General features: G+C 42.6%; 2 protein-coding genes across 2 annotated transcripts in view; one reads left to right on the top strand and one right to left on the bottom strand.

The window, feature by feature from the left end:
* The window catches only part of SLC9C2 (solute carrier family 9 member C2 (putative)), a 101,872-nt gene extending 88,823 nt beyond the window's left edge, over positions 1–13,049 (top strand). The window contains exons 23-27 of the mRNA XM_068985782.1: positions 678–809; positions 6,647–6,832; positions 8,474–8,558; positions 9,964–10,019; positions 12,948–13,049. Coding sequence (XP_068841883.1) covers positions 678–809; positions 6,647–6,832; positions 8,474–8,558; positions 9,964–10,019; positions 12,948–13,049 — 561 coding nt within the window. The remainder of the gene's footprint in view (positions 1–677; positions 810–6,646; positions 6,833–8,473; positions 8,559–9,963; positions 10,020–12,947) is intronic.
* Positions 13,050–15,854: 2,805 nt separating this feature from the next.
* On the bottom strand, positions 15,855–26,615 carry PRDX6 (peroxiredoxin 6). Its single transcript, XM_068986110.1, has 5 exons — positions 26,487–26,615; positions 22,213–22,369; positions 19,476–19,622; positions 18,239–18,385; positions 15,855–16,955 (listed from the first exon to the last, which is right to left on the bottom strand). Exons 1-5 carry the CDS (start codon positions 26,579–26,581, stop codon positions 16,827–16,829), a joined length of 675 nt encoding a protein of 224 aa, XP_068842211.1. The 5' UTR covers positions 26,582–26,615; the 3' UTR covers positions 15,855–16,826.
* Positions 26,616–27,666: the final 1,051 nt, after the last annotated feature.

Genomic DNA, 27,666 nt, shown 5'->3' with positions numbered 1-27,666 from the left:
TTGGCATAGTCAATAAATCAGAAATAGATGTTTTTCTGGCACTCTCTTGCTTTTTCCATGATCCAGCGGATGTTGGCAGTTTGACCTCTGGTTCCTCTGCCTTTTCTAAAACCAGCTTGAACATCTGGAAGTTCATGATTATCCTAGCTATTGATTAATATAAAATTTTCTGGACTGGTATTAAGTCTATAGCTTTAATTGAACTGTACATTTTATCATCTTATACTTAAATTGCAGAGTATCATAATTAATATACTAGGGTTGATAGCTTTTCTAAGAGGTTAGGTGAAGATGAAACCTACAGTCTTTTTTAGAATTTTCGGCTGTGCTAGGTGTTCATTGCTGCTGAGGACTTTCTCTAATTGTGGTGAGTGGGAGCTACTTTGCGCTGCATAGGCTTCTCATTGCTGTGGCTTCTCTTATTGCCGAGCACAGGCTCTAGGCACAAGAGCTTCAGCAGTTGCAGCATGCAGTCTTAGTAGTTGTGGTTCATGGGCTTAGTTGCTCTGAGGTACATGAAATATTCCTGGACCAAGGATTGAACCCATGTCCCCTGCATTGACAGGTGGATTCTCCTCCACTGTACCACCAGGGAAGTCCTACAGGCCTTTGTTTTTCTGATGATTTAATAATTTATTTTCAAATCAAGCATACTGTTTGATGCTTTGTCATTTCAGGTCTGCTTTATCTCCCTGGAGGATTTATATGAAGGCTTTGATTTCTTCTGGCCATCCCTGGAATATAAAATATGGCTGAAGCTTGCTCTCGGTATTGCCCATCAGTATTTTGAATCAAGTCTTGTTGATGAGGTCAGTTGCATGATTAAAATATGAATTAAGTTTTATTTCCTGTATTTTTTTTGCAAAATAAATTTCATATTTTGGAGACAGAGAAAAGAAGGTACGTTTGATCTCTCAAAGTAAGATTTCAGAATCTTTACCACTCTGTTATTCTGAGTTCCTGTAGGTCATCGGTCCCCTTGTGACAGCTGGTTTTTCCCAGGTTACCCCCAGTCATCCCTAAAAAATAAGAGAGTAAGCAAATCTTAAATAGGTAGATCCCCAAGAATCAAGCAGAGCATTAATTAGTGAGTTACTGAGCACAAGTTTGGTGTTTATTAGTGTATTCTATCTACCTACGTTATTATAAATTATTTGCCTTTTCAAATTTTTATTGAGTTTACCAAGCCTCATCTATCAACTTTCTCTTCAGAAAGTAGCGGTTCAGGTCTGTTCTTGGACTGGTACAATTTACAACCTATATTTTCATTCCATTTAGTAATTTTTTGAGCCCCTACCATGAGTCAGGAACTGGGGAAGTGACAAACCTGAAGTTTAAGAACAGTCATTGAATTGTGATACTGAATATAAATATTGGGTTAAAAATGAGCATATATCAAGAGAATTAGAAGAAAAACCACAGACTGGGAGAAAATATTTGCAATAGACATATCAGAAAAAGAACTATTATCCAAAATATACAAGGAGCTTTAAAACTCAACAGTAAGGAAAAAACCCAGCCTGATTAAAAAATGGGCCAAAGCTGATAATAGATAACTTCACCAGAGAAGATATATGAATAGCAAATAAATATAGGAAAAGATACTCCACATCACATGTCATCAGTTCAGTTCAGTTCAGTCACTCAGTTGTGTCTGACTCTTTGCGACCCCATGAACTGCAGCACGCCAGGCCTCCCTGTCCATCACCAGCTCCCGGAGTTCACCCAAACTCACATGCATCGAGTCGGTGATGCCATCCAGCCATCTCATCCTCTGTCGTCCCCTTCTCCTCCTGCCCCCAATGCCTCCCAGCATCAGAGTCTTTTCCAATGAGTCAACTCTTTGCGTGAGGTGGCCAAAGTATTGGAGTTTCAGTGTCAGCATCATTCCTTCCAAAGAAATCCCAGGATTTGTCTCCTTTAGGATGAACGGGTTGGATCTCCTTGCAGTCCAAGGGACTCTCAAGAGTCTTCTCCAACACCACAGTTCAAAAGCATCAATTCTTCGGCGCTCAGCTTTCTTCACAGTCCAGCTCTCACAACCATACGTGACCACTGGAAAAACCATAGCCTTGACTAGATGGACCTTTGTTGGCAAAGTAATATCTCTGCTTTTTAATATGCTATCTAAGTTGGTCATAACTTTCCTTCCAAGGAGTAATCATCTTTTAATTTCATGGCTGCAGTCACCATCTGCAGTGATTTTGGAGCCCCCAAAAATAAAGTCTGACATTGTTTCCTCCGTTTCCCCATCTATTTCCCATAAAGTGATGGGACCAGATGCCATGATCTTCGTTTTCTGAATGTTGAGCTTTAAGCCAACTTTTTCACTCTCCACTTTCACTTTCCTCAAGAGGCTCTTTAGTTCCTCTTCACTTTCTGCCATAAGGGTGGTGTCATCTGCATATCTGAGTTTATTGATATTTCTCCCAGCAATCTTGATTCCAGCTTGTGCTTCTTCCAGCCCAGCTTTTCTCATGATGTACTCTGCATATAAGTTAAATAAGCAAGGTGACAATATACAGCCTTGAGTACTCCTTTTCCTATTTGGAACCAGTCTGTTGTTCCATGTCCAGTTCTAACTGTTGCTTCCTGACCTGTGTATAGGTTTCTCAAGAGAACAGTATGTCATCAGGGAAATGCAAATTAAAACAGTGTGATACCATTGTTGTTGTTGTTGTTCAGTTGCCCAGTCATGTTCGACTGTGACACTAGGTACTGACTGCAGCTTGCCAGGCCTCCTTGTCTCTCACCATCTCCTGGAGTTTGCCCAAGTTCATGTTCATTGCATTGGTGATGCCTTTCAGCCATCTCATCCTCTGACACCTTCTTCTCCTTCTGCCCTCAATCCTTCCCAGCATCACGGACTTTTCCAGTGAGTCATCTATTCACATCAGATGACCAAAATACTGGAGCTTCAGCTTCAGCATCAGTCCTAGTTAATATTCAGGGCTGATCTCCCTTAAGATTGACTGGTTTTATCTCCTTGCTGTCCAAGGGACTTTCAGGGGTCTTCTCCAGCACCGCAGTTCGAAGCCATCAGTTATTTAGCGTTCTGCCTCTTTTATGGTCCAGCTCTCACAGCGTATGTGACCACTGAGAAGACCATATCCTTGACTAAATGGACCTTTGTTGGTAGAGTAATGTCTCTGCTTTTCAACACATTGTCTAGGTTTGTCATCGCTTTCCTGCCAAGAAGCAGTCGTCTTCTGATCTCATCACTGCAGTTACCGTCCGCAATGATTTTGGAGCCCAAGAAGAGGAAATCTGTCCCTGCTTCCACCTTTTCCCCTTCTATTTGCCATCAAGTAATGGGGCTGGATGCCATGATGTTAGTTTTTTTTTTTTAATATTTAGTCTTAAGGCGGCTGTTTCACTCTCCTCCCTCACCCTCATCAAGAGGCTCTTTATTTCCTCTCTTTTTTTCTGCCATTACAGTGGTATCATCCGCATATCTGAGATTGTTGATGATTCTCCTGCCTATCTTGATTCCAGCTAGTATCTCATCCACCCTGGCATTTCTCATGATGTGCTCAGCGTATGATTGATTGTGAAGTCACTCAGTTGTGTCTGACTCTTTGTGACCCCATGGACTGTAGCCTTCCAGGCTCCTCCGTCCATGGGATTTTCCAGGCAATAGTACTGGAGTGGATTGCCATTTCCTTCTCCAGGGGATCTTCCCGACCCAGGGATCGAACCTGGGTCTCCTGCATTGCAGACAGACGCTTTACCCTCTGAGCCACCAGGGAAATCATATAGGTGCTCAGCGTATAGGTTAAACAAATAGGTGACAGCAGACAGCCCTGTTGTACTCCTTTCTCAATCTTGAACCAATCAGTTGTTCCATACTTCTATTGCTGCTTGACCCACTTATAGGTTTCTCAGGAGACAGGTAAGATGATCTGGTATTCCCACCTCTTTAAGAGCTTTCCACAGTTTGTCATGATCCGCACTGTCAAGGGAAACAGAGAGAAATGTTTTTTTTGAAATTCCCTTGCTTTCTCTATAATCCAGCGAATGTTGGCAATTTGATCTCTAGTTCCTCTTCCTTTTCTAAACCCAGCTTGGACATCTGGAAGTTCTTGGTTCATGTAAGGTTGAAGCCTAACCTAACATGCAAGATTTTAAGCATGAACCTTACTGGGCTTCCCTTGTGGCTCAGCTGGTAAAGAATCTGCCTGCAGTGCAGGAGGCCTGGGTTCGATCCCTGGTTGGGAAGATTCCCTGGGTTGAGAAGATCCCCTGGAGAAGGAAAAGGCTACCCACTCCATTATTATAGCCCGGAGAATTTCATGGACTATACAGTCCATGGAGTCACAAAGAGTCAGACACGACTGAGTGACTTTCACTTTACTTACTAGCATGGGAGATGAGTGCAATTGTCCAACTGTGCAATTGTCCAATGGTTAGCACACTCTTTGGTACTCTTCTTGGGGATTGGGATGAATATTGACCTTTTCTAGTCCTCTGGCCATTGCTGGGTCTTCCAGATTTCCCAGCATAATGAGTGCAAAACCCTGATGGCATCATCCTTTAGGGATTTGAATAGTTCTGCTGGAATTTCATCTCATCCACTAGCTTTATTAACAGCAGTGCTTCTTAAGGCCCACTTGACTTCCTGTTCCACAAAGTCTGGATCTGGGTGACTAACCACACCATTGTAGTAATCTGGTTCATTTAGATCTTTTTTGTATAGTTCTTCTGTATAATCTTTCCATTTCTTCTTGATCTCTTCTGCTTCTATAGATCACTACCATTATTATGCCCGTCTTTGGGCGGAATGTTCCCTTGATGTTTCCAGTTTTTCTGAAGAGATCTCTAGTCTTTCCCCTTTTGTTGTTTTCTTCTATTATTAAGCATTGTTTATTAAAGAAGGCCTTCTTTGTCTCTTCTAGCTATTTTGGGGGACTCTGTGTTTATTGGATGTACTTTTCCTTCTCTACCTTGTTTTTTGCTTCTCTTCATTCTTCCACTATTTGTAAGGCCTCCTCAGATAACCACTTAGCCTTCTTGCTTTTCTTTTTCTTTGGGATGGTATTGTTTGCCGCCTCCTGTACAGTATTATGGATCTCTGTCAATAGTTCTTCAGACACCCTGTTAACTAGATCTAGTCCCTTGAATCTATTCATTACTATTGGTAATTCTCCTCTGCTCGTCCCCAGTAGCATATTGGATGCCTTCAGACCCGTGGGACTCATCTTTTGGTGTCATGTCTTTTTGACCATTTATACAATTCATGATGTTCTCATGGCAAGTACACTGGGGTGGTTTGCCATTCCCTCCTCCAGTGGATCACATTTTGCCAGAACTCTCTGCTATGACCTGTCTGTCTAGGGTGGCCCTGCAGAGCATGGCTCATAGCTTCATTGTGTCATGCAAGCCCCTCTGACACAGCAAGGCAGTGATCCATGAAAGAAGTGATACTGTTACACACCTATTAATTGGCCAGTGACAACACCACATGGTGGCCAGGGTGTGGAACAACAAGAACTCTTCTTCATTGTTGGTGAGAATGCGAAATGGTACACAGCCACTTTGGAAGAGAGTTTGGTGGTTTCTTACAAAACTAACATGCTGTTGCCATATGATCCAGCTAGCACTCTCTTTGATATTTACCCAAAGGAATTAAAAAACTATGTCCACACAAATACCTACACATGGATTTTTTTTAAAACAAATTGAAGTATATTTGATTTATAATGTTTTGTTATTTTCATGTGTACAGCAATGTGATTCAGTTATAATATATATATTATATTCTTTTTCAGATTTTTTTCCTTATAGATTATTATAAAATATCAGTATAGTTCCCTGTGCTATATAGTACATACTTGTTGGCTATCTATTTTATATATAGTAGTGTGTATGTGATTATCTCTCCCTCCCTCTTTGGTAATCATAAGTTCATATATGAGTTCATTTGTATCATTTTTTAAGATTCCACATAATAAATGATGTCACATGATATTTGTTTTTCAATGTCTGGCTTCTTTCACTTAGTATGATAATCTCTAGGTCCATCCCTGTTGCTGCAAATGGCATTACTTCGTTCTAGTTTATGACTGAGTAATATTCTATTGTATATAAGTACCGCGTCTTCTCTATCCATTCCCCTGTTGTTGGACATTTAGGTTGTTTCCGTGCCTTGGCTGTTGTGAATAATGGTCCAGTGAACAGTGGGATGCATGTATCTTTTCTCGGGATATATGCCCAGGAGTGAGACTGCTAGATCATATGGTAGTTTAATATTTAATTTTTTGAGGAACTTCCTACTATTTTACAAAGTGGTTGCACCAATTTACAGTCCACTGAAGAGTCCCCCTTTTCTCTACATCCTTGCCAATACTTGTTGCTTGTTGTCTTTTTGATGATAGTCATTCTGTTGAGCTGGTTTGCGTTTCCCTGATGCATCACCGACTCAATGGACATGGGTTTGGGTAGACTCCGGGAGTTGGTGATGGACAGGGAGGCCTGGCGTGCTGCGATTCATGGGGTCAGAAAGTCAGACACGACTGAGGGACTGAACTGAACTGAACTGAGCTGATGATTAACGATGTTGAACATCTTTTCATGTGGAATATGCTTTCTTCTTGATATCATGTGTTATTTTATATGATTTATAGAAAAAAATCTAATTTTATTGTAGGACCTAAAGTTTCAGAAGTGTGTGATGCTCAATCATGCATATGTGGAGACTTTATCAAGCTATAATGAAATGAGTATTGATAACGTGAACATGAAATTTGTTATTCTTGTGTATGGCAGTGTTATTGATACCAAGACGGAGGTGCCATATTTTGCACCTTGCATTTTACCTAAAACCTGTGAACAGGTAAGGAGGGTCATTTCTTAAGAGTCTTCTGCTTTTCATGGTGCCCCATAAGTGACTTTAAAAACTCAGCTAACCACCTTAAAGAAATTTAGGTTTCTCTAAACCTAGAAAGACCCTATAGTTCTCACCTGCCCTTAACAAAACAGTCAAAATGTCCCCAGGGCTTGTGTGCTGCGTTGTGCAAGTTGTGCCCTGCATCACAGTGTACCTGAGGGGCCAGTGGGGCAGGAATCTGCCTACTCTCTGCTTGCCAAGCTCTTTGCCCTGGCATGGGCTGTGCCTCCCTAGAGAAGGATGGGGAGCATTTTTCCTAGTTTGTGTGCAAGACAGTGACACTGCTTGCTAGGATGGTTCTGGAAGTATCTGCACTGGTCGATAAGAAGGGAGATGCGTCAGGGTCATGTCACTTTGTTGCCACATTAGGGCCTAGGGGCACAACTCAATAGAGGACCCTAAACCCCATCATTCCATGCCTCTGTAAGGAAGGGGGAAGTGTGAGTGCCTGGGATATAACAGGGGATGGGAAGAATAGAAGCCAGGTCCCTAATGGGTGAAGCCACTCGCTGTTAGACCACAGCTGTGATGTGAGGACAGAGCCCAAGTATGAGGAGGACTAAGAGGCTGTGAGAAGAGCTAACATCTCTTTATTTTGGTAACAAGTTTCTCCCCTTTGGGAGAGACCCTTTCTGCTTGTTCAGACTGAGAAAGGTCATTAATTAAAGCTCCTAAAAAGTGTATTTGCCACTTTCCTAACATACTTATTTTGTCAACCTCTCAACAGTTCAGAAGGTGAAGGTAATTTAATTTTTTTTTAAATAGAAGTGAAAAATCACTTTAACTTTGAAATAAGGGGTAGGGGACCATGGGATCAATCCCCACAAGTTTTGTTAAGACACCAGAGTTTGGAGGCAGGCATACTTGGATTTAAGACCCGATGCCTGTGCCCACTAGGTGTGTGAGGCTAGGCACTTAGAAAGATGCCTTCTGACCCTCAGTTTCCTCTTAGTAAGATGAGGATAATAGCAGCAGCTATCTCATAAGGTTCTTGTGGGGATTAAATGTGATAATATCTAGAAATGATAGTTATATATGACTTACGTATGCTGCTTGCATTCTGGGAGGGCAGATTTTGTGGCAGTTGGGCAAAAACTCAGGGAAAAAAGCTTTTATTTTTTTCCTATCTGGGAAGGCTGGGTCCTGAGCCCTTGAATGTCAATGTCAGAATAATAGTAACTCAGTGGATGCTGGGGATTCCATTTTCCAAATTGGTTAAAAGTAAAGTATAGAAATTTCCTTTCTGATATTTATAAAAATGCAAAAGATAATTTCCTGGTCCAAGACCTCTTAAAATTATTTTACATTTTTGATCGCTTACTTTTTCACATATTAAGCCATGTAAGAATCCACTCATTCGTCTGTTCTTCCATCCTTCCATCCAACCATCCACCCACCCATCCCCCACCTAGCCAAGACTCTTTGAAACAAGGTAAAAGAGGATTTGAAATGAAAAAGATAGAACTTAGGTTAGAGGTTAGTTCTATGTTTTAGCTTATTTTTTAATATTCTTTGGAAAGGCTAGGAGGCAGCCAGTTTAGAGGTAAAAGAATGCTCTTTTGACTGATTTTGGCTTTTCTCCTTTAGGTGCAGGGAACTTCAGATTTAAGCAAGCTGTTGGTTATCCAAGCACCTGCGCCTGACAAAAACGACGGCAATGCCAAAGTCATGGGTAAGGGGGTAGCTCTTTAGAGGTAGGCAAGCCACTGAGAAAGAATTTTGATACGTGAGCTTCGTTTTATTCTAAAAAAATGATTTGAGGGCACTGTGTGTGTTTGTCATCTGTCTCCATTCTTGGGCCCCACACTGCTTCTGGGAGGTCACATTTCAGAGACTTTCAGACACTGAAGTCCAGGTGGCTCTGACACTCTCGTGTGTCTCCTTCCACAACCCTGTTGGGGGTAGCAGCTGCTCCCTTTACTCTGATCCTATAGGCTGGAGCCCCATAGTGCTGCTGGAGGACAGAGCAGGAGTGGGGGTGGGGGAATAGACTCACACAGCAGGCCCAGGTGTGGGATCCGGTTTTCTCTCAACGACCAAAGGGAATATAGAATCTAACCCATGCTCATGGAATAGTCCAAGCCACGGTCACAACCAAAACTCAAATGACTTGCTTTGAGATGACTTTGATAGTCACTACATAATTATTGTCACTAAGTGCATATGAGTGCCCATTTGCTTATATCATGGTGCTCAGCATACTGTAAAGAAGACTTTCCAGGAAGGCCTTGCTGTCGGGAAAATGCGTTCAAGATCTTTCGTTCAGTGCTTAGCATCCTGCCTTACCAAGCCCAGGGTCACCATTTCCCCAGCTACTTCAGCTTGAAAACACAACCATCCTCGATTTGCTCCTCTAATTTAGCCCTCACAGAGTCTTTGGTCTGCCACTCTGCTGCTTTCACAGCACTCCTGGGGCACAGGAGTATATGGCAAGGCTGGGAGCTCAGGGTCTAGTGTCAGCCCCTATAAGGCACCCCGAGGGCTATTGAGTTGGTGAAATTTTTAGAGTGAGGGAAATATATTATCTGCATTCCCCATTGAGTCTGGGATGAAAGTCACAAGTGGCAGTCCTGTGGATTTGATCCAGTCAGTACACTGTATTTGGCTTACATTTGTGTTTTCTTTTAAAATTGTCAAGTATAAAAATCCAGAAATTTCACATTTAAAAAAATACAAAATTTGAGCTTTTCTTAAAAAAAAATTGTAAAGTCTTTGAACACTCAGTCCTTTTATCTGTGTGTGGCAACAACCAGGTAGAGCTGAGCATCGCTGGCTCCTACACAGGAAGCAGATGCTCTGTGGTCTGCCACAGTTCACACCCTCCCTCTTGTGTTATATCCAAACCACCCGGTCTGTGTGACCTGCCTGTTCTCATTTGGATTTGCCAGCCCTTGTATTGGACTTTTGGGAGCCTAGTTCACATATCTCCTTGAGGGAGGAATGTAAAAAGCCCATTTGAATGGGGAGACTTACAGGGAGGAAGTAAAACTGAGATTTCAGAATATCCTCTTGCTACCAATACTCTGAAATTCCTAATGTAATTTTTCTCTTTCATGCATTTATTTGGATTGGCTCAGGCAACACGGGTCTTGGAATGACTAAGAGAGACTACCAGTGGAAGAAAAAAGATGAGGTAATTAACTTGACACTTTGGATTTTTCTTTTTGTGACTATTAAACTACACAGTGAAAATAAATTGTGAAGTCAAGTAGCAACATGTAGGTGGCGAGAAAAGAAACTCTTAGTGGCAGTGCTTTAATATGGGAAAATTGGGATTAGAGTTCACCTGAATTACTTAACAGTTAAAATTATAGAATATTTTTGAAAATCCTAATTTTGCCGTGATTCCCTCTCCCAATTTCCTCCCTCCTAATTCCCTTCCCTGGTATTTATTTATTTAAAAAAATTAATTTTGGCTGCACTGGGTCTTCATTGCTATCCGTGGGCTTTCTCAAGTTCTGGCAAGCAGGGACTACTGTCATTGTGGTGTGCGGCTTCTTATTGCAGTGGCTTCTCTTGTTGCAGAGCATAGGCCCTGGGCATGCAGGCTTCAATAGCTGCAGCTCCTAGGCTCTAGAATGCAGGCCCAAGTAGTTGTGGCACACAGGCTTAGTTGTCCCTCGGCATGTGGAATCTTCCCAAACCCAGGGATCATTGGCAGACAAATTCTTAACCACTGGACCACCAGGGAAGTCCTCCCCTGATATTTAGTTCAAAGGTAGGGATCTTTAGGATCAGGGGTGGGGAGGCCCATCCATCATGCATACAGTGAGACACTAGCATTTAATTATGGATGTTTCTCTTTGGAGTGTGTATTCCCATGGATCTGTAGGTCTCTGGTGTGGGTATGTGGAGCACAGGTTGATCATGGGCATTTTCCTAGGGTTTCAATTTTATTTGACAATCTTTCAAAGGGAGACATTAACTCATTTTACTATTAGGTTAATTAAAATGTTTTATATTAAAATAAACATACTTTGGAGTAGGATGACAAATTTGCATGAATTTAATCAAAACAGATGCCTCAAAATATTTTATTAGGGAGAGTCACTTAGGTGTTGCCCTGATGACTTTTTTTTCTAGTTTCCTCATCAATCAGAACTATTTTAGAAAAGTCTGAGAAGTGCTGGAAAGTGTGCCTAGAGTTAGGGAGGGAGAGGGCTGGTCACACTGGGCAAGGACAATATGGAGGCAAGTCTGGTGGGGAGCAGGGTAGCCTGCAAAGCTTGTTACTCAAGGGATCTCTGTGAGGGCCCCTAAGAGAGTTCACTTGGGCCAGAGCCCACTGCTGAGTGGAGTGGATTGGAGAAGACAGCTATGACAGAGCAACAGGATGGTGGGCAAACGCAGGAGGGGGCCATGTAGCAGCAACAGTGGTGCCAAGAATGGGCTTTAGGAGCCTTCAGCACCCTCCCTCCCTCAGTTGCCAAGTCACTCCAAAACCATGTCTTCTATGAAAAAATGATGTGCTGTGGAAATGCAGCTTCATAAGTCCCTTGACCATCACACCCCCAACCAGATCACCACCCTAAGAAACTTTTAATAGAAATTCTGGGCCTATGATTATCATTTATGACAATCAGGGTGGTCTGCAGTGTGTCTGTTGGGGAAAAGGAAAGTTGCATTGACCAAACTGATGGTTATTGGTTCCTCTAAACAAAGCAATTGAATTCCTTATAGGCAGTCTTCCTAGGTCATCCTCTTGTCTTTCTTAAAGGGATCTATTTCACAAATGTGACACCTCATTAGGTGTCTAGCAATTTGGCTTGTTGCTGGCCACTGTCTCTTCCAGGTCCCCTTATTTAAAAAATTCTCATTACAATTGAGGAGAAAAGTTTCCAGTTTACCTTGCAATCAGTCACAAAGTTAACAGGAATTCAACTCTCCTCACATTTCTCTTTAAGTGAACTTTGATACACTACTCTAACTAAGTGAATGTATCTCTTTACAAGATAATGCTTGTTGGGATAGAGATGCAGGGGTACTTACTTACTCAGTCTTTAATATGTAAGCTCTTCTAAAGGGAGTATTCCAGATAATTAAATGGAAACTTTTCAGTAGGTTTTCCGATTGCACTTACTGTTTTTCTTTTTTTCTGAAATGCTTATAGTCTCATATTTTACTTTTGACTTTCTTTTGTAGTTGGAAACTGGATCCCATTTTAGAAAAGGACTTTAATGGCACTTACGTGATACATGGAGTCAGTTTAGAGACCGAGCTAATATCCTGACTCAAGTGCTGAAACACTACCTGGCAAGGAGTTTACTCACAAACTGCTAAAGCAATTTACCTCTGCGTTTATTTTACAATTTTGATGGACTGCTGCAAAAGCTCTAATTTTAAGTAGTTGCATTTATACTTGAGATGTTCAAAATCCTTCAGATACCTTAAATTTACAGTTTAGCAAATGAAATCCTGCATCCAGCTGAGAGCAACCTATGATAGAGTAGAAGTTATCAAAAGCATTGTACAATTAACCCACTACTATCTAAAGCATAAGAACTATAATTTTGATTTGTGTTATTGCTACAACTAGTGCCTCCCTAACATTTTACAGAGTAAAATCTAGTAAATCCTCAATCTAGTAAATACTGAAAAATGGAACCATGTTCCATAATCTTAGTTATTAAAAGCAGTTTAGGAAAAATTAACAATCTTACATTGCATAGTACTATTTAATATCACTTTTCATTTTACTTAAAAAAGTCAAATAAAATTGAATTTTATGATGATTGTTTAATATTTAGGATCCATTATTCCTTTTCATTTCAACAAGATTTTAAAAGAATACACAATTTGCTACTCCAGGGAAAACCATAATAGAAGAAAGAATAGAAGAAAACACAAGAGAAAAAGTCAAGGCCCTCCAGATACCTAGAACAGGGCAACATTTCTCAGGGTGGCTCGTGGAGTACTTACGTGTCAACAAACGTTAGGCGCGGCCACACCTAACAGCAGTCCTGCAGCCAGGACTGTCTGGCTGTCTAAGGAAGTTACCACAGACCCGGTTTCCTTTCAGATTCCCTGTCTTTCATCCTGGGCCTGTGACTTTTATCCTCAGGGTGGCAAAATGACATCTGTAACTCAGTCATCCCATTTGCTTTTCAGCGAAGCAAGGCACTTTCAGGAAGAGACCCCACCACAGGCCAACACTGTCACATGACCCCACCCACCTATCATCTTAGGATGAATTTTAACTGGCACCTCAACTTGCCACCCTTAATACAATCTGGGTATTTTTCATGAAGAATAAGGGGAAATGGCTATGGTGAACTGCAGTGTCTGCTGTATACTGCATCATGGTCACCTGGGTTGTGGCAGATGAAGAACTTCTGGCCGCTTGTGGAACCCATGTCTGGGGGAAGGGCCCTGGCCTGCTTATTTTAGCACACTCCTCATGTGGTTTAATGCATATTGAAGCTTGAGTTCCACAAGATAGGGGATTAAGAAGTAGCAAAAAAAACAGATGTCTGCTCTACAATCTTATGAGGCACATTATCATGTTATTTGAAATAACTAGAGGACATTTAATTCTATGTGTATCAGTTAGGATGCTTTTGTCCCCAGGTACCAGAAAACCCAACTCAAAAATGCTTAAACACTAAGATGATTTATTTTTATTACTTAAAGAAATTTTACTTATTTTTGGCTGTGCCGAGTCTTTATTGCTGCGCAGGCTTTTCCCTAATTGCGGAGAGTGGGGACTACTGTCTAGTTGCGGTGTGTGGGCTTCTCATTGTGGTGGTTTCTCTTTTGGAGCACAGGCTTCAGTTGTTGCAGCAACAACATGGGGTCAGTAGTTGCAGCTCCTGGGCTCTGGAGCACAGGCTCAGTAGTTGTGGCACGCGGGCTTAGTTGCTCTGTGGCTTGTGGGATCTTCCCGAATCAGGGATCAAGCGCATGTCTTCCACACTGGCAGACAAGATTTTTTACCACTGAGCCACCAAGGAAATCTGGTGATTTATTATTTTATGTTATAGTAGTCCAGAGGTAGGACGGGTTCACAGTTGTTAGACTCAGTGAAGATCATGAAAGGTCAGATGTTTTCCTTTCTCTCAGCTTGGCTGTTGACCTTTACAGCCTCATTCGGTGGTTGGATTCCTGCTCCCAGGTTGTAAGTTAGCTGCAGCAGCAATCAGTGTATGTTTTTTTGTTTATATTCAGTGTGAGAGAAAAATGGCTTCTAGTTGCTCTTGAGAAAGAATTCTTATAGAAACTCATGATCCTCTATTTGTGTCTCAGTGCCCATTGCTGAGCCAATCACTGACAAAGTGGCAATGCCTTTTTAACTAGTTAACGCATCCTTTAAGTTTGAATCAAAGTTGTATTTCCTCAATTTGCATTGCCCAAAGCGGTGGAGGTCAAATCGAGTAAATCACTGTGCCAGTTCACTGCATCCAAGTGGCATCTTGATATGCCCCTTTAGACCCAGCCATTCTAGCTCCTTACCCCTTCCTGAGCCTCTCAATGAGGATTCTTACCCTCAGGGGAATGGTTGGAGGTAAGGTCAGACTTTTGGCAAGACCACCCAGGAACCTCAAGTCACTCTGTGAATCTTAGATGGCTATCTCTTCTAGCCAAAGCATTTGCTGATTCTTTGAGAAGGCACCCAATAGACTGCCTCTTAAATTCTTAAGCTTCTCTCATAGCCACAACAGCCATATAATTCATTTTCACTTAATAAATTACTGGACTTATTAAATCTATTCTCCCTATGAAGTTGAGAGCAACAATTCTGGAAGGGGGAATTCTCCTTCCCATGCCATCCCAGTTAAAAAAAAAAAAAAAGACTTATTATAATCACTGCTATCCCCTCAACATACATTCATTATGTAACATTTTACATTTGGAGAATACTCTCACACTCCCATGGCCTCATGGCTGCTTTGTGATAGAACCAGAAGTTAATTTGTGGGTACATGACCTCCCTTTTCCTTGAGTTTTTCAGCATTCTTATATGGACAAAATCTATGTGGGTAGGGTAGATATAGCTAAATAAGGTTTGGATGCCTGAGTGATAAGAGGGGCAATGTATTTATTGGGGGAATAATTGATGAATTTGATTTTGAATTTATAAACTTGATGGCCAGTGTCCGATCAATCAGTAAAGATGTGTGAATAATGAATGTTGGAGATTTAGACTTAAGCCAGACTCTCTGAGAGGCAGGACTGAAGGTGAATAGCCAAGGGAAGAGAGCAGTGAGGAACCTAATAGGGAGGTGATAAGATTTGAGGAGCCAGGGGTTACTCAGAAGAGATGTGCTAAAGAGCACCAGATAGTCTTGGTTCTTTAAATACAAAACACAGTGACTTGGAGAAGAGGTGACAGCAAGATGCCAGCCCAGTTAAATCTCTCTCAGACCAGCATTCCCAAGGATATGACTTGGAATTTTCACCTTCCTTCTCAACCTTCTTAGCATCACCCAAATTTTACATGTGGTAAAATTAAGGAAATGAAAAATTAATGACTTCTCTAAAACACGGCACCAGGGATCAGATTTTACGTTATTCTACTCAATAAAAGTATAGAGGGCTATATGCAAGAGATTATACCAGGTATGGGACCTGTCTTTCTAAACCTAGGACAGTATAGTCAGTCTGAGAGACTCTTGACTTAGGAATCCTTTGTACTCTTTCCAGAAAAGCAAAAGATGTCCCATCACCCTCAAGATTGGTATACTTAAATCCAGCACCCCTGTTAAGGTATTAGGTTAGAGGAGCTCTTTGTTGCAGGGGTCAGAGATTCCACAGGGCCCAGGTAAGTAATACGAAGGTGCGAAGTAGGCAGGAGATGTGGCAGGATCACATTTTCATCAGCAGCTCCTCCGTTTTCATTACATGAACTTTTATACACCTGTCTTTGGAGAGAGGCATCAGTGTCAGTCCTAGCAAGGAGACGTCTTGCCCTCAGGACATGAGTCTGAACTAGTACTTCAAAATGTGACAACAGAATTCTCTGATCACGTTTTTGACAAAGGATTTATTTGCTGATCCCTAAGAAGCAAAATTCAGAAAACATCTCCCTCCTCCACTGCAAGAATAGATAATAAAACATTTTCAGTCATCCTTTTCCCTATTCCCTCTTCCCACGGTGGGCCCTTTCACCTGCATGTCATCATAGAACAAACTGACATCCAGAAATTCTCCAAAAGGCACCTGGCACTGTCATGTTGCTCACGCCTTCTGCTACACCTCTCTGGCAGGCAAGTGGAGCCTTTTCTGTAGCTTCTCACTTTCAATAGCAATTTATTGAAAAATTTTCTTAACAGCAAAATATTTGAAGATTCTCTCCCCAGGCTCATCTTTCATTTATCTACTAGAAAAGTACTGAATGGAAAAGGTTTTTTCTCTCAGTTGTGATCAAAACATGGAATACTGAAGAACTACCAGGTTACTCTTAAGTTCTTAGGTTATACACGTAGATACGTACAGAGGAAGTTGAACCCCAAGTTCTATTCCCTCCCAAAATGGGTAACAGAAGATTTGATTAGCACAGGAAAAAAAAAAAAAAAAAAACCAAACCTGATAGTCATTTTTTTGGCTTGGCCAAAACGTTCGTTCGGGTTTTAAAAAGCCAAATGAACTTTTGGTCAACACAGTATGATGGAGCAAAGCAGGCTTTTTCAACCATAAACTGATACCACCTCTTGGTCATAAAACCCTGCAGAGATCCAAGATAAGTCTCAAATTTCGAAGAAAGTCAGCAGAGAGTGTGAAGATATATGAACAAAGGAGAAAGCTGCTGAAGGCACAAAGGATCCCCCGGAATTTTTAGTGCTGTTTTCATTTAATAAGCCAGTAGTATAGCAACCTAAGGACCTTGGCTGTGATCACACCAGAATGTTTTTAATGGACTGCTGTGGGGAAACATGATGGACAGCTGGCATCCTCTGGCTCATGGTGCTAAGTGGGCAGCTCCAGAACCAACACCGTGGCGAGCCTATGGCTGGGGTGTGTAGCGGAGGTATTTCTTGCCAGATGGGAGCTCTTTGGTGAAGACTCCTTTAGGGAAAAGTTTTTTGGCTTCCTCTTCAGGGATGGTTGGAAGGACCATCACGCTGTCCCCATTCTATTGAAAAGACATTGAGAATGGTGAAGTTCAGTCTTTCATGATGAGAATAATCAAGTCTCCTTTGCTTTGCTCTCTCCCCCTGAGGAATTTTACTTTCACAAATTGATCTTTGACACTTTTGGGAAGAGAAGTATTTCCCCACCTTAACAAGAAATAGTCCTGCTTTAAGCCCAGTAATGGTTTGCTACTGCATTTTAAAATTTATTCTAAATGAGTCCTTTGCACTACCCTGTGTGACTGAACCCAGCCTTCCTCTTTCACCCTTGGTCCCTACCTTCACCTCCTGCTGCTGCTTTTCCAGGCATGCTGGCTCTCCTGTTCCTTGAACGTGCCAAGCTCACTTTTAGGAAAACTCCTTAGCTGTTCCTTTAAGCCTGCAGTGCTCTTTCCTCCTAAAGATGCATGACTTGGCCTCTCGCTTTGTTTATGTCCTCCCCAAAGTTCTCTTCAGAGAAGAGCCTTCCTTCCTTGACAGCCAAATATAAAAGCAAGTCCTCCCACCTCTGCTCCCCTTCTCCCCACCTTTGCATGATTACTCTCTGTCATACACTGTCACCTAAGATACTGTAAACTTTACTGTTGGTCTTTACCCACTGGAATGTAAGTTTTGTGAGGGCAGGGACTTTACACTGATTGTTCACTGCTAAATCCCAGTGCCCACTGTCTGGGCTCAGTAAACATAGGTTCAGTGAATGGACACAGAATTTCAATGGTTTGCCAGTCAGAAGAAAGAAAATAACAAGACCAGGTATTCAGGTTAGCGGATTAAAAAACGTAGCGATGTTAAGAAACTCTTGTGATATTATCCATGTCCTACATATTGCTGGAATAATAGAGATTAAAAATTCACAAACAGGTTTCAGAGAATTCTACATGGGTTTAAAAGACTGGAGCTTAAGAGAAATGTTTCAAGACATTAATACACCAAATAGTTTTATACCCATGACTTAAGTGGTTAAACTAAGTTCTGCTATAAATATTTTACCATCAGGGAAGAGTTCAAGTTTTTTTTTTTTTTTTAATCCTTTTATTTAGGAAAAGTAATCATTCTAACCAATTAATCTGTCCAAATAACCTAAAAGTTAGAAATATAGGGAGTTTGTATTTTGTATAAAAGGTGTTAAAGACTGAAAAATGGCCTCTCAGTAAATCCTAAACTCAGCCAGGAGGAAAAATCCTCCCAGTATTTGCATGCCAGAAACAGAGCCCTAGATAACACCCTAAAGGGAGCCAATAGGCCTTCTAGGCAAGTTGGGTTTCTGCCCTTTTAGCATCTTTACCTTCCAGTCAACCGGGGTGGCCACCCTCTTTTCTGCCGTCAGCTGGAGAGAGATAATTACTCTGAGAATCTCATCAAAGTTCCTGCCAGTGGTAGCTGGGTAGAGGATGGACAGTTTCAGTTTCTTATCGGGACCAAAAATAAATACCTGCAAAGTACACAGACACATAAACAGGAAGAACTCTGAGTGTTTTTGATATTAAAGCCTCTTATAAGGCTCTTTAGTCATTAAAAATGTTCAAGGGTATAACAAAACAAAATAACAAAAGCCCCCAAGTATCTAGAAAGACATGCCAAACAAACTGGGTAGTTGGAGTAGTTATGATTTTCTTCTCTATGTTATATTTCTAAACTTGAAGGGAATTTTATTTGGTTTTGGCTGTCTCTGTAAGAAAAACTGACTTGTGAACTGAATCCAGAAAAGGTCTCAGGAAGGTACTATGTTAACTATGGAAAATGATCATAAAAATAATACTAATGGGAGTTGATGGTGTTGTTTACTAGCTAAGTTATGTCCAACTCTTGTGACCATGGACTGTAGCCCGCCAGGCTCCTCTGTCCATGGGATTTCCCAGGCAAGAATACTGGAGTGGGTTGCCATTTCCTACTCCAGGGGATCTTCCCAACCCAGGGATCAAACCCACATCTCCTGCTTTGGCAGGCAGAGCCACTTGGGAAGCCCCATGGGAGTTGACACTGGTCCTCAAAATTTTATACATTTTTGCAGATGTGGGAATAAGTTTGTTCTCTGGTGGATAAGGACAGAACAAATAAGAATTCAAAACAAGAGATGCCTTATGAAGAAGACTATGACCCACTGTGGAGAAGGAAATGGCAATCCACTCCAGCACTCTTGCCTGGAAAATCCCATGGATGGAGGAGCCTGATAGGCTACAGTCCATGGGGTTGCAAAGAGTCGGACATGACTGAGGGACTTCACTTCACTTATGACCCACTGCTTTAAAGAGAGGGCTGTCAGGAGAACTATAGCAGAAGATTTCATAATTCTAGATGACATGTTAGGATAACTATGTAGATTTTCAAAAGCTGTGAATTAAGCAGTTTATTAATAAGTTAGCTGAAAAATTTTACTTTGTACCAGCATTTAGATAAAAAGTGAAAGTGCCAGCACACACTTATTTCCTAACTGGAGATATTCACCCATTTACTTTAGTTGCCCCAAGCATTTACTCGGATAGATGTTGCCTGGTCAGATTATCTAGTAGTACACAACTTACCACACGAGCAGTCACAGGCATGCCCTTTTCGTCTTTCTCTGCTGGGTCCAGCATGCCCAACTGGATAGCAAGGTCCCGATTCTTATCATCAATGATGGGAAAAGGTAACTTTTCCGTGGGCTCTTCACCATTGTAAGCGTTGATATCCTGAAATGCAGGGGAAACAGAAAAAGGGAATTCTAAAGCAGGCATATCCTCTAAATGCAATCAGTTAACACACATCATTTTGTAAGACAGGGAAGAGAGGACCATAATCATAATAATTTCTCTACACAATTTTAAGGGCTTCCCTGGTGGCTCAGAGGTTAAAGCGTCTGCCTCCAATGCGGGAGACACAATTTTAATAAGAAAATTAATAAATGAACACTCCTTATCCCAACTGTTCACTGACAGAAATAACAGTAGGGTATAGTACTTAGGTTATAATCTAGAGCCTTTTCATGCCCAAGGCTCTTCAAATTCAGTGTGTTTTTATTGCTTTGAGAAAGCAGCATTAAACTCTCTAAAAGTGGATAATACAGAGTTAAGATGTCAATCCCAGGTACCTCTGGGTACCCAAACACTGTTAAAAAAAACCATCAGTGACAATCAGTTCACATCCAGAAATTATGTCACAGGCAAAGATAATTCTGTAGATATGGTACTGATCTGAACCCTGACTCAAAAGCACCCTGACTCAGACATTAAGCTACTGAAACAAAGATATTAAGAAAGAGAAGAAACACAAAGCTTAGAGCAAAAAGAATAGAGAGTTGAATATTCACTTCAGTAACTAGTCAAAGGTAAATCTCTTACAGGTAAAAAGGCAGAGGTGAATTTACACTAGGGTGAAATCCACATAAAAAGCAAAGCATTCCAAGTCTGAATTGAAGGACAATGTACTTGCTTCCGCTCTCTATGCCTTCCTCTCCTAGTGAAAAAACTTTATTCATTTTTCCATCCTGGGAAATTCTGGGGGAAAAGAAAAAAATCTAGCTTTATTATTTGATCTGGCATTGAAATTTCACTTAAGGTGGGCTAAGCATTATGGTAAGTACATATGGGATACAGATAAGTAAAGTTCCTGCCTCTAAGGGAACTTCTAATTTGGTTAGATGATTTCCATAAGAAGTAGCAACAAATGCAAGATGGTAATATGCAAAAGGCAGAAGCTGAAGTACACCAGCCTCCCCATGTGTAAGACTGCTGAGCTAGGAAAGGGTTTAAGGATGGGGTATGACTTTGACTTGGGCCTTGAAGGCAAAGGAAGGCATTCTAGAGAGAGGGAGCAATATTAATGAAACATGTAGACAAGTCTGAGCATAAACTATTGACTGGAGAATGAGGAGTTTATCTGGGTAGAGTTTTAGCAAGTAAGGAAAAAGAGTTAATGCTGGAATAAGGTCTATGTATTCTGTGGCGCCTTGAAAGTAAAACAAGAGTTGGTGGCATAGCAGATTAAGACCCTCTGTGGATTTTGCCACAGAGACGCCACAGGATAAACGTAGCATTCATGAACTTTGAAATGGATAACAAATTGTACCATGTTTCTTAATTCTATTTGCTTAACTTTCTTCCTTCTGTCACTAGCAGTCTATCATGTCACCACCACTAAAATAACAACGGATATGGTTTCATGCTACAGGCACCTTGAGGTTTCCTACATAACCAGGTGTAAAGTTGGGACTTGTTTCCTATTTAATGTGATCACAATTCTGAAAATTCTAAGGCATAAGCTCACCAGGAAACATGAACCTGGGTATGTGCCTATACTTTAAAGAGTATTATATAATTGGCTATAAACTCTTCCTTCTGCCACTTGTAGTCTCAATAATTGCTATGCAGTAACTCTCAACCCTGCTATTTGCATGACAGGCATTACATTACACCCATGAAAAGCAAAGAACCATATGCTTTGGCTTTATTCTATCCCTCAGTTCAGTTCAGTTCAGTCGCTCAGTCGTGTCCAACTCTTTGCAACCGCATGAATCACAGCACGCCAGGCCTCCCTGTCCATCACCAACTCCAGGAGTTCACTCAGACTCATGTCCATCGAGTCCGTGATGCCATCCAGCCATCTCATCCTGGGTTGTCCCCTTCTCTTCCTGCCCCCAATCCCTCCCAGCATCAGAGTCTTTTCCAATGAGTCAACTCTTTGCATGAGGTGGCCAAAGTACTGGAGTTTCAGCTTTAGCATCATTCCTTCCAAAGAAATGCCAGGGCTGATCTCCTTCAGCATGGATTGGTTGGATCTCCTTGCAGTCCAAGAGACTCTCAAGAGTCTTCTCCAACACCACAGTTCAAAAGCATCAATTCTTCGGTGCTCAGCCTTCTTCACAGTCCAACTCTCACATCCATACATGACCACTGGAAAAACCACAGCCTTGACTAGACGGACCTTAGTCGGCAAAGTAATGTCTCTGCTTTTGAATATGCTATCTAGGTCGGTCATAACTTTTCTTCCAAGGAGTAAGCGTCTTTTAATTTCATGGCTGCAGTCACCATCTGCAGTGATTTTGGAGCCCAAAAAAATAAAGTCTGACACTGTTTCTACTGTTTCCCCATCTATTTACCATGAAGTGATGGGACCAGATGCCATGATTTTCGTTTTCTGAATGTTATTCTATCCTAAATCAAGCTAATTCCTACCCTCTATCATTTAGTATCAAAGAAAGTATCACCTTCGCCTCAAACCAAGCTACTCTATAAAATTTATAACATGATCTGTAACCTCAAAGCTTCTGCCAACAGGTAATACCTTGCTCCATGCAAGATGGTCTTCCACACTGTCTATGGAAAGAGCAATCATCTTAACATTTCTCTTGGCAAATTCTGGTGCCAGCTTTGCTGCTCTGCCGAGCTCCGTGGTACACACTGGGGTAAAGTCCCGAGGGTGGGAGAAGAGAATGCCCCATCTGAATAAGGAAAAGAAGGTCACAAGTGAATGAAGAGATGATCACCAACATCACGTACAGTGAAAAATCACAAATCCTAGATCAGAAATGGCTTTCTTTTTAAAATGAATGCTTATGAAGACAATTGGGGCTTCCCAGGTGGTGCTAGTGGTAAAGAACCCGCCTGCCAAAGCAAGAGATGTTAAGAGATGTGGGTTCCATCCCTGGGTCAGGAAGATCCCCTGGAGGAGGGCATGGGAACCCACTCCAGTTAGGATAGGGCTGAAGCGACTTAGCATGCACGCATGAAGACAATCACTTTTAAACTTTTCTGTTGAGGAGTGCTTTTCAATTATCTCCAGAAAAATCTGTTTCATGCCCACTTCAATCAAATATATGAAATTCAATATGGTAAATATTTAAAAAGACTGTCAGGGTATTGCCTACTTTAGTAATTCCAGAGCTACCCTGAGTCCTTTTCAGCTAAAACAATCTGTGCTATTCAAACTAAATACTTACTAAAATAGCTTCCCCCTTCTTTTACACTTTCTACATTTTTTTCTAAGCACAGATATGCTGACATTCGCCTCTAATAATGGATGAGCCAGTATGCCTGAATCTAGACCAATGCCTGACTTAAATAATAAACACATTATGTAACCTGAAATAAATAGGCTTCTATCCTCTATTTATATGTAAAGTTAAAGCTGACACTTGGCTTCTTTTACGTGAACAGATATAAAAACTTTTGTAAAACCAGTTTACTGATCTAACCTGCTAAACAGGACACCCAATATTTGTACCCTGACAAAACAACAGCATTATAAGAGTTTCACCTATCTCTTCACGTGCAGTTTCTTCTTCCTTTAGACCAGGTGGGTAGAAAAAATACAGCCTTCAATGCTGATTTCTACAACTACAGATTCTTAGGGAAATAGTATTATCTGCATCATCATTGCCTACGATTAAACTTGCATGAATTTTAAGCACATTTCAAGCTAAGTCACCAAGAATCTTTGGAGTACTGTCCTTCTGGGCAGCAGAAACTATTCTTTCAACTGAAAATCTAACACTCAGTTTCCACATTCTAGTCGACTTAACAACATTAAAGCAGGACCTTAAACTAGTAGATTACTCATGGTAGCCTAGACGCCACGCTGACCTCCTTGAAGTTTGCCAAATTTCCTGAAGCACAAAGAAGAAAGCAGAGACAGGGTACCTAATTTCCACCTACATCTGCCACTCAGCTCCCAAGGTTTCAGGAAAGGAAAAGACCTTCTTATAAAAAGGATGGATGGCCCTGTGGCAAGACTGGGAAGAGAAAGGTAATATTTTTAAGATTGTGGGAGGGTGTGGTATGTATTTTTATATACATAAAGGGCAATAAGAGATTTATTTAAAATGTTTAAAAATAATTAATCTAGTTATGAGTACAATCTAGGCCTTAGAGTCCATGGTGAAGGATCTATTTAAGGGTCAGATGAGACTTAAGGAAGAAGTTGAGAAAAAAAATGAACAGGGCAGTTCCTCTTGCATTGTTAAAGAGGTGATTAGTTAGAAAAATCAGGCCTTCTCTTTGCACTGTGAGTCAAGAGACTTGTTTTGCTGAATCATGTTAAGAAAACTTGTCTGAAGCCACTTCACATCCTCCCCTTCAGAAGCCACACTCTAGTTTGCTCCTGGCGAGGAACAGGATAACCCCTGATAATATCTTACTGTGGCCCATTTCCCTCTGTCTCTCTACTGCTGCTCTTCAGAGGAATACAGTTACAGTATCCCCTTTCCTTCCTTTTTCATTTTCAAAAAGGACAAAAAGGTTTCCTCCTTTAAGGGAGATGGTCCCAACTCACTAACCCCCTGGAAAAACCCAAGGAAAACCCACGGTTTGTTTGGTGAAGATGTACTGTGAAGAAGCTGCTTCTGTCACATATACATGGTAATTGGGCTCAATAAACTCATTAAATAAGCTCCCAAACCCCTTGGCTGTTTCCAGTTGTCCAGGGGAAGGGTAGGTACCTGTAATGTTTGAAATTGTAATTTTTTTTCTCCAAAACACATCTGATTACAAATTGACAGTCTGAACTGAAATCACATGAAGAGTGGAGTTGGGAAAAATTACATTTGCCACAATCCATTTATTATAGTGTTATAAAAGGCTCAAACTTATTTTTGGGGTAAGGCAGGAAATAGTACTCTCCCATACTTGACCCAAGGCAGACTTGTGTATTATTTGTTTATAGATGCAGTTTTCTCTCTCATCTTCCTACTGCTAATTCCCTGAGAAGGTATCACTTTTAATCAGATCAACAAAAATTCCAAACAAGTAGGGTTAGCTTAAACAGTGATATCATTTTTAACTATTGCTACAATAAATATGCTTCATAATAATATTTACCTTTCTACAAGCTAAGAGCTTTGGCAAGATTTTGTTTCATGTGGGTGGGGGCTGGGAAGAAACATTCTCTGAAAATCCCATGGAGTTTTGGAGAAATACTAATACCTAGATACTTGAGTATGAGACCGGACATGGTCTGTATTTCTGAAGTCTTTGCCTGCTTTTAAGGTCTGAGTGTTCCATTTCTCATCCTTTTTCTAGCCTAGTCCTTTCAAAGAACTTAGCTTTTCCCTTAATCAGTGGTTGGAAAAAAATCCCCAGTGGCTCAGATGGTAAAGAATCCACCTGCAATGTGGGAGACCCAGGTTTGATCCCTGGGTTGGGAAGATCTCTTGGAGGAGGGAATGGATACCCACTTCAGTATTCTTGCCTAGAGAATCCCATGGATTCTCCCTGGCAGGCTAAAATCCATGGGGTCACAAAAAGTAGGACACAACTGAGCAACTGACACACTTCGAAGAGGTTGGTTAGGCCTAAGAATCTCTCCCAGGTGCTCTGCAGAGGTTTGGCCTATCACTAATTCATCTCATCAAGTTCACCCTCTGTAATATATACACCTGGTCACTGTTTATAAAAGGGATACAAAGCAAGAAGGAATTGTAAAACCTTAGACCACAGTGTGTGTGTGTTGAGGGGGTGCAGGCACTGGAACCCCAGAACCACAATATAACTAGACACAGCTGGGATGTTTCATATTAAATCTAATCAACTTGACGTTTGCTGATTCAGAAGCTGTAAAACCACCGTTCCACCAATATACTCCTAGTCATAATAGTATGATTGCCAGGCTAGATCACGGGTCACCAGTTTGGCAAGACTGCCTGCGGCTGGGAGCAAGGCACAGGGGGGAGGGGCAGTAAGAGGCACTCTGCTGTGAAACAAAAAGGCCTCAAAGTGGGAGGTGTTGGTGTCCGTGACCTACCCATAGTTACCGCTAACTGAACAACCTCAGAAACCCCTTCCCTCAGGGTGCTGCAAGTTCTGGAATAAAGGACACACCCGCACGCAGAGTGTTCTGGGTTCCTCCCAAAGCGGCTATCAAATCAAATTCTAGCAGCTGGGGGAGGCTCTGGACAAAAAGTCTTTCAGCCACCAATTTGGCAGCTGGTGGTTTAAATTTTTTTTGTGCTGAGAAGCCTGCAAATACCACTGCAGCAAGCAGAACCCTCAGATAACACGCTGGGTCCTTCCTAAACCTTCAGCCAGCAGCAGTGCCCTTTGACTGGCCTTGGCTACCCACCTTCCCCCGGGAATGAACTGCAGAACGGAGGGAGGGAGGGAGGTACGACCCTGGGCACGAGTCCCGGAAACTGACCACCGATGCTGCCCGGCCCCTGCCCGCTCCGGGCCTCGGCTGGACCATGCTACTCACACAGTTCACCCAACAGAAGTAAATGGACTTAAACTCTCCTCCGTACCGGCCTCCCGTTCCTGAGATCCGCGGGAACCCAATTTTGTTCCCCCTCCCCCTTCCTCATCCGGGAGCCAGCCCAACCACGCGGGGGCCGAGAAGCGAGAGGCGATCAAGTGCAGGGTGGGCCGGAGGGTTGCTGCCCCTCCGCAGCGCCGCCGCGAAGAAGCGGCCAGACAACGAGACGCACGCGCAGGAACCGGTGCGGGGAGGAGAGAGGCGACGAGTTGGGGGCCGAGCGGTGAGGAGGACCGAAGAGAGGAAAAAGGGAAGGCTCCCCTGAATTCGGGCGTAACCCGAGGCTAGGGCAGGGCGACGAGGTGGCCACTTACGAGTCTCCCAGATAGTCGTGGAAACGGATGCGGCCGATGGTAGTATTTGCCTCGAAGTTGGGAGCCTCGTCCCCGAGGAGGAGACCTCCGGGCATGGCGGCAGCAGTGACGCGAGAAGAGGTGCAGAACCGACTGCCACTAGCCTGAGGGTTCTGGCGGTGTAGGTGCTGGGGGCGGAATAAATAGGGCTTCCAGGGGCGGGACCAAAGCCGAGTCCAGATAGGCGGGGTCACGGCGGGAGCTATGGGCGGGGCCAGGAAGCGGGGCCAGGTCGTTTGCAGGGTGGGCGGGGCCGCGTCTGGCGTCTGGCAGCGGCGGCGACCCGAGCGAGAGTCTGGAACCGGCGGGAATCTGAGGCAGGGCTTGGGGCGGACTGTCCTGGGCCCGGTCCAGCACCCCGCCAGGCCTCTGCCCTGCCGGGAGCCTGTGAACGCTGTCGCGCCTTCCACGTGACAGGGGACTCAATGACGTTGCCCTTTGGAGGCTTGGAGGTGCGTTCTGGTCTTTGGAGGTAAACGAAGAGGAACGCAATAGGAAGGGGCGCCGCTAGGCGGACAGCCGCCCTACGGAGCCGCCAGAATCCGCGGAGGCCCTCCTGCCCCCCTCCTCACGGCCGACTGTAGGCCGAAGGGGTCCAGAGACCCCTGCACTCCGGGCTCTGTTAGCGTGAGCGTCTGGAATCCTGACCGCCCCAGCCAGCCTGGCCATCCTGATTTCTGTTATCAGAGGATGTGGCAAGACATAGGCATGGGGGCCACCTTACGTCAGAGGAAGTGGCTTTCTTGTTGCCGCAAAAAATTCCAGCAACCATGTCAGTACGTGCTTGGGGGAATGTGACGAAACTTTTAGTTTTAGTCCACTCCCAGAATTCATTATGGACCATAAGATATTCAACACAATTATCCTGAAATTTAAGCATAAATATAAAAACCTACCGGAGAAGGTGATGGCACCCCACTCCAGTACTCTTGCCTGGAAAATCCCATGGATGGAGGAGCCTGGTAGGCTGCAGTCCATGGGGTCGCGAAGAGTCGGAGACGACTGAGCGACTTCATTTTCATTTTTCACTTTCATGCATTGGAGAAGGAAATGACAACCCACTCCAGTGTTCTTGCCTGGAGAATCCCAGGGACCGGGGAGCCTGGTGGGCTGCCGTCTATGGGGTCACACAGAGTCGGAC

This window comes from Capricornis sumatraensis, chromosome 14, assembly GCF_032405125.1.
Source record: "Capricornis sumatraensis isolate serow.1 chromosome 14, serow.2, whole genome shotgun sequence".
In the NCBI taxonomy this organism is placed as follows: Eukaryota; Metazoa; Chordata; class Mammalia; order Artiodactyla; family Bovidae; genus Capricornis; species Capricornis sumatraensis.
Note: the sequence above shows the minus strand (reverse complement) of the source record. Positions and strands in the feature narration are given on the sequence as shown.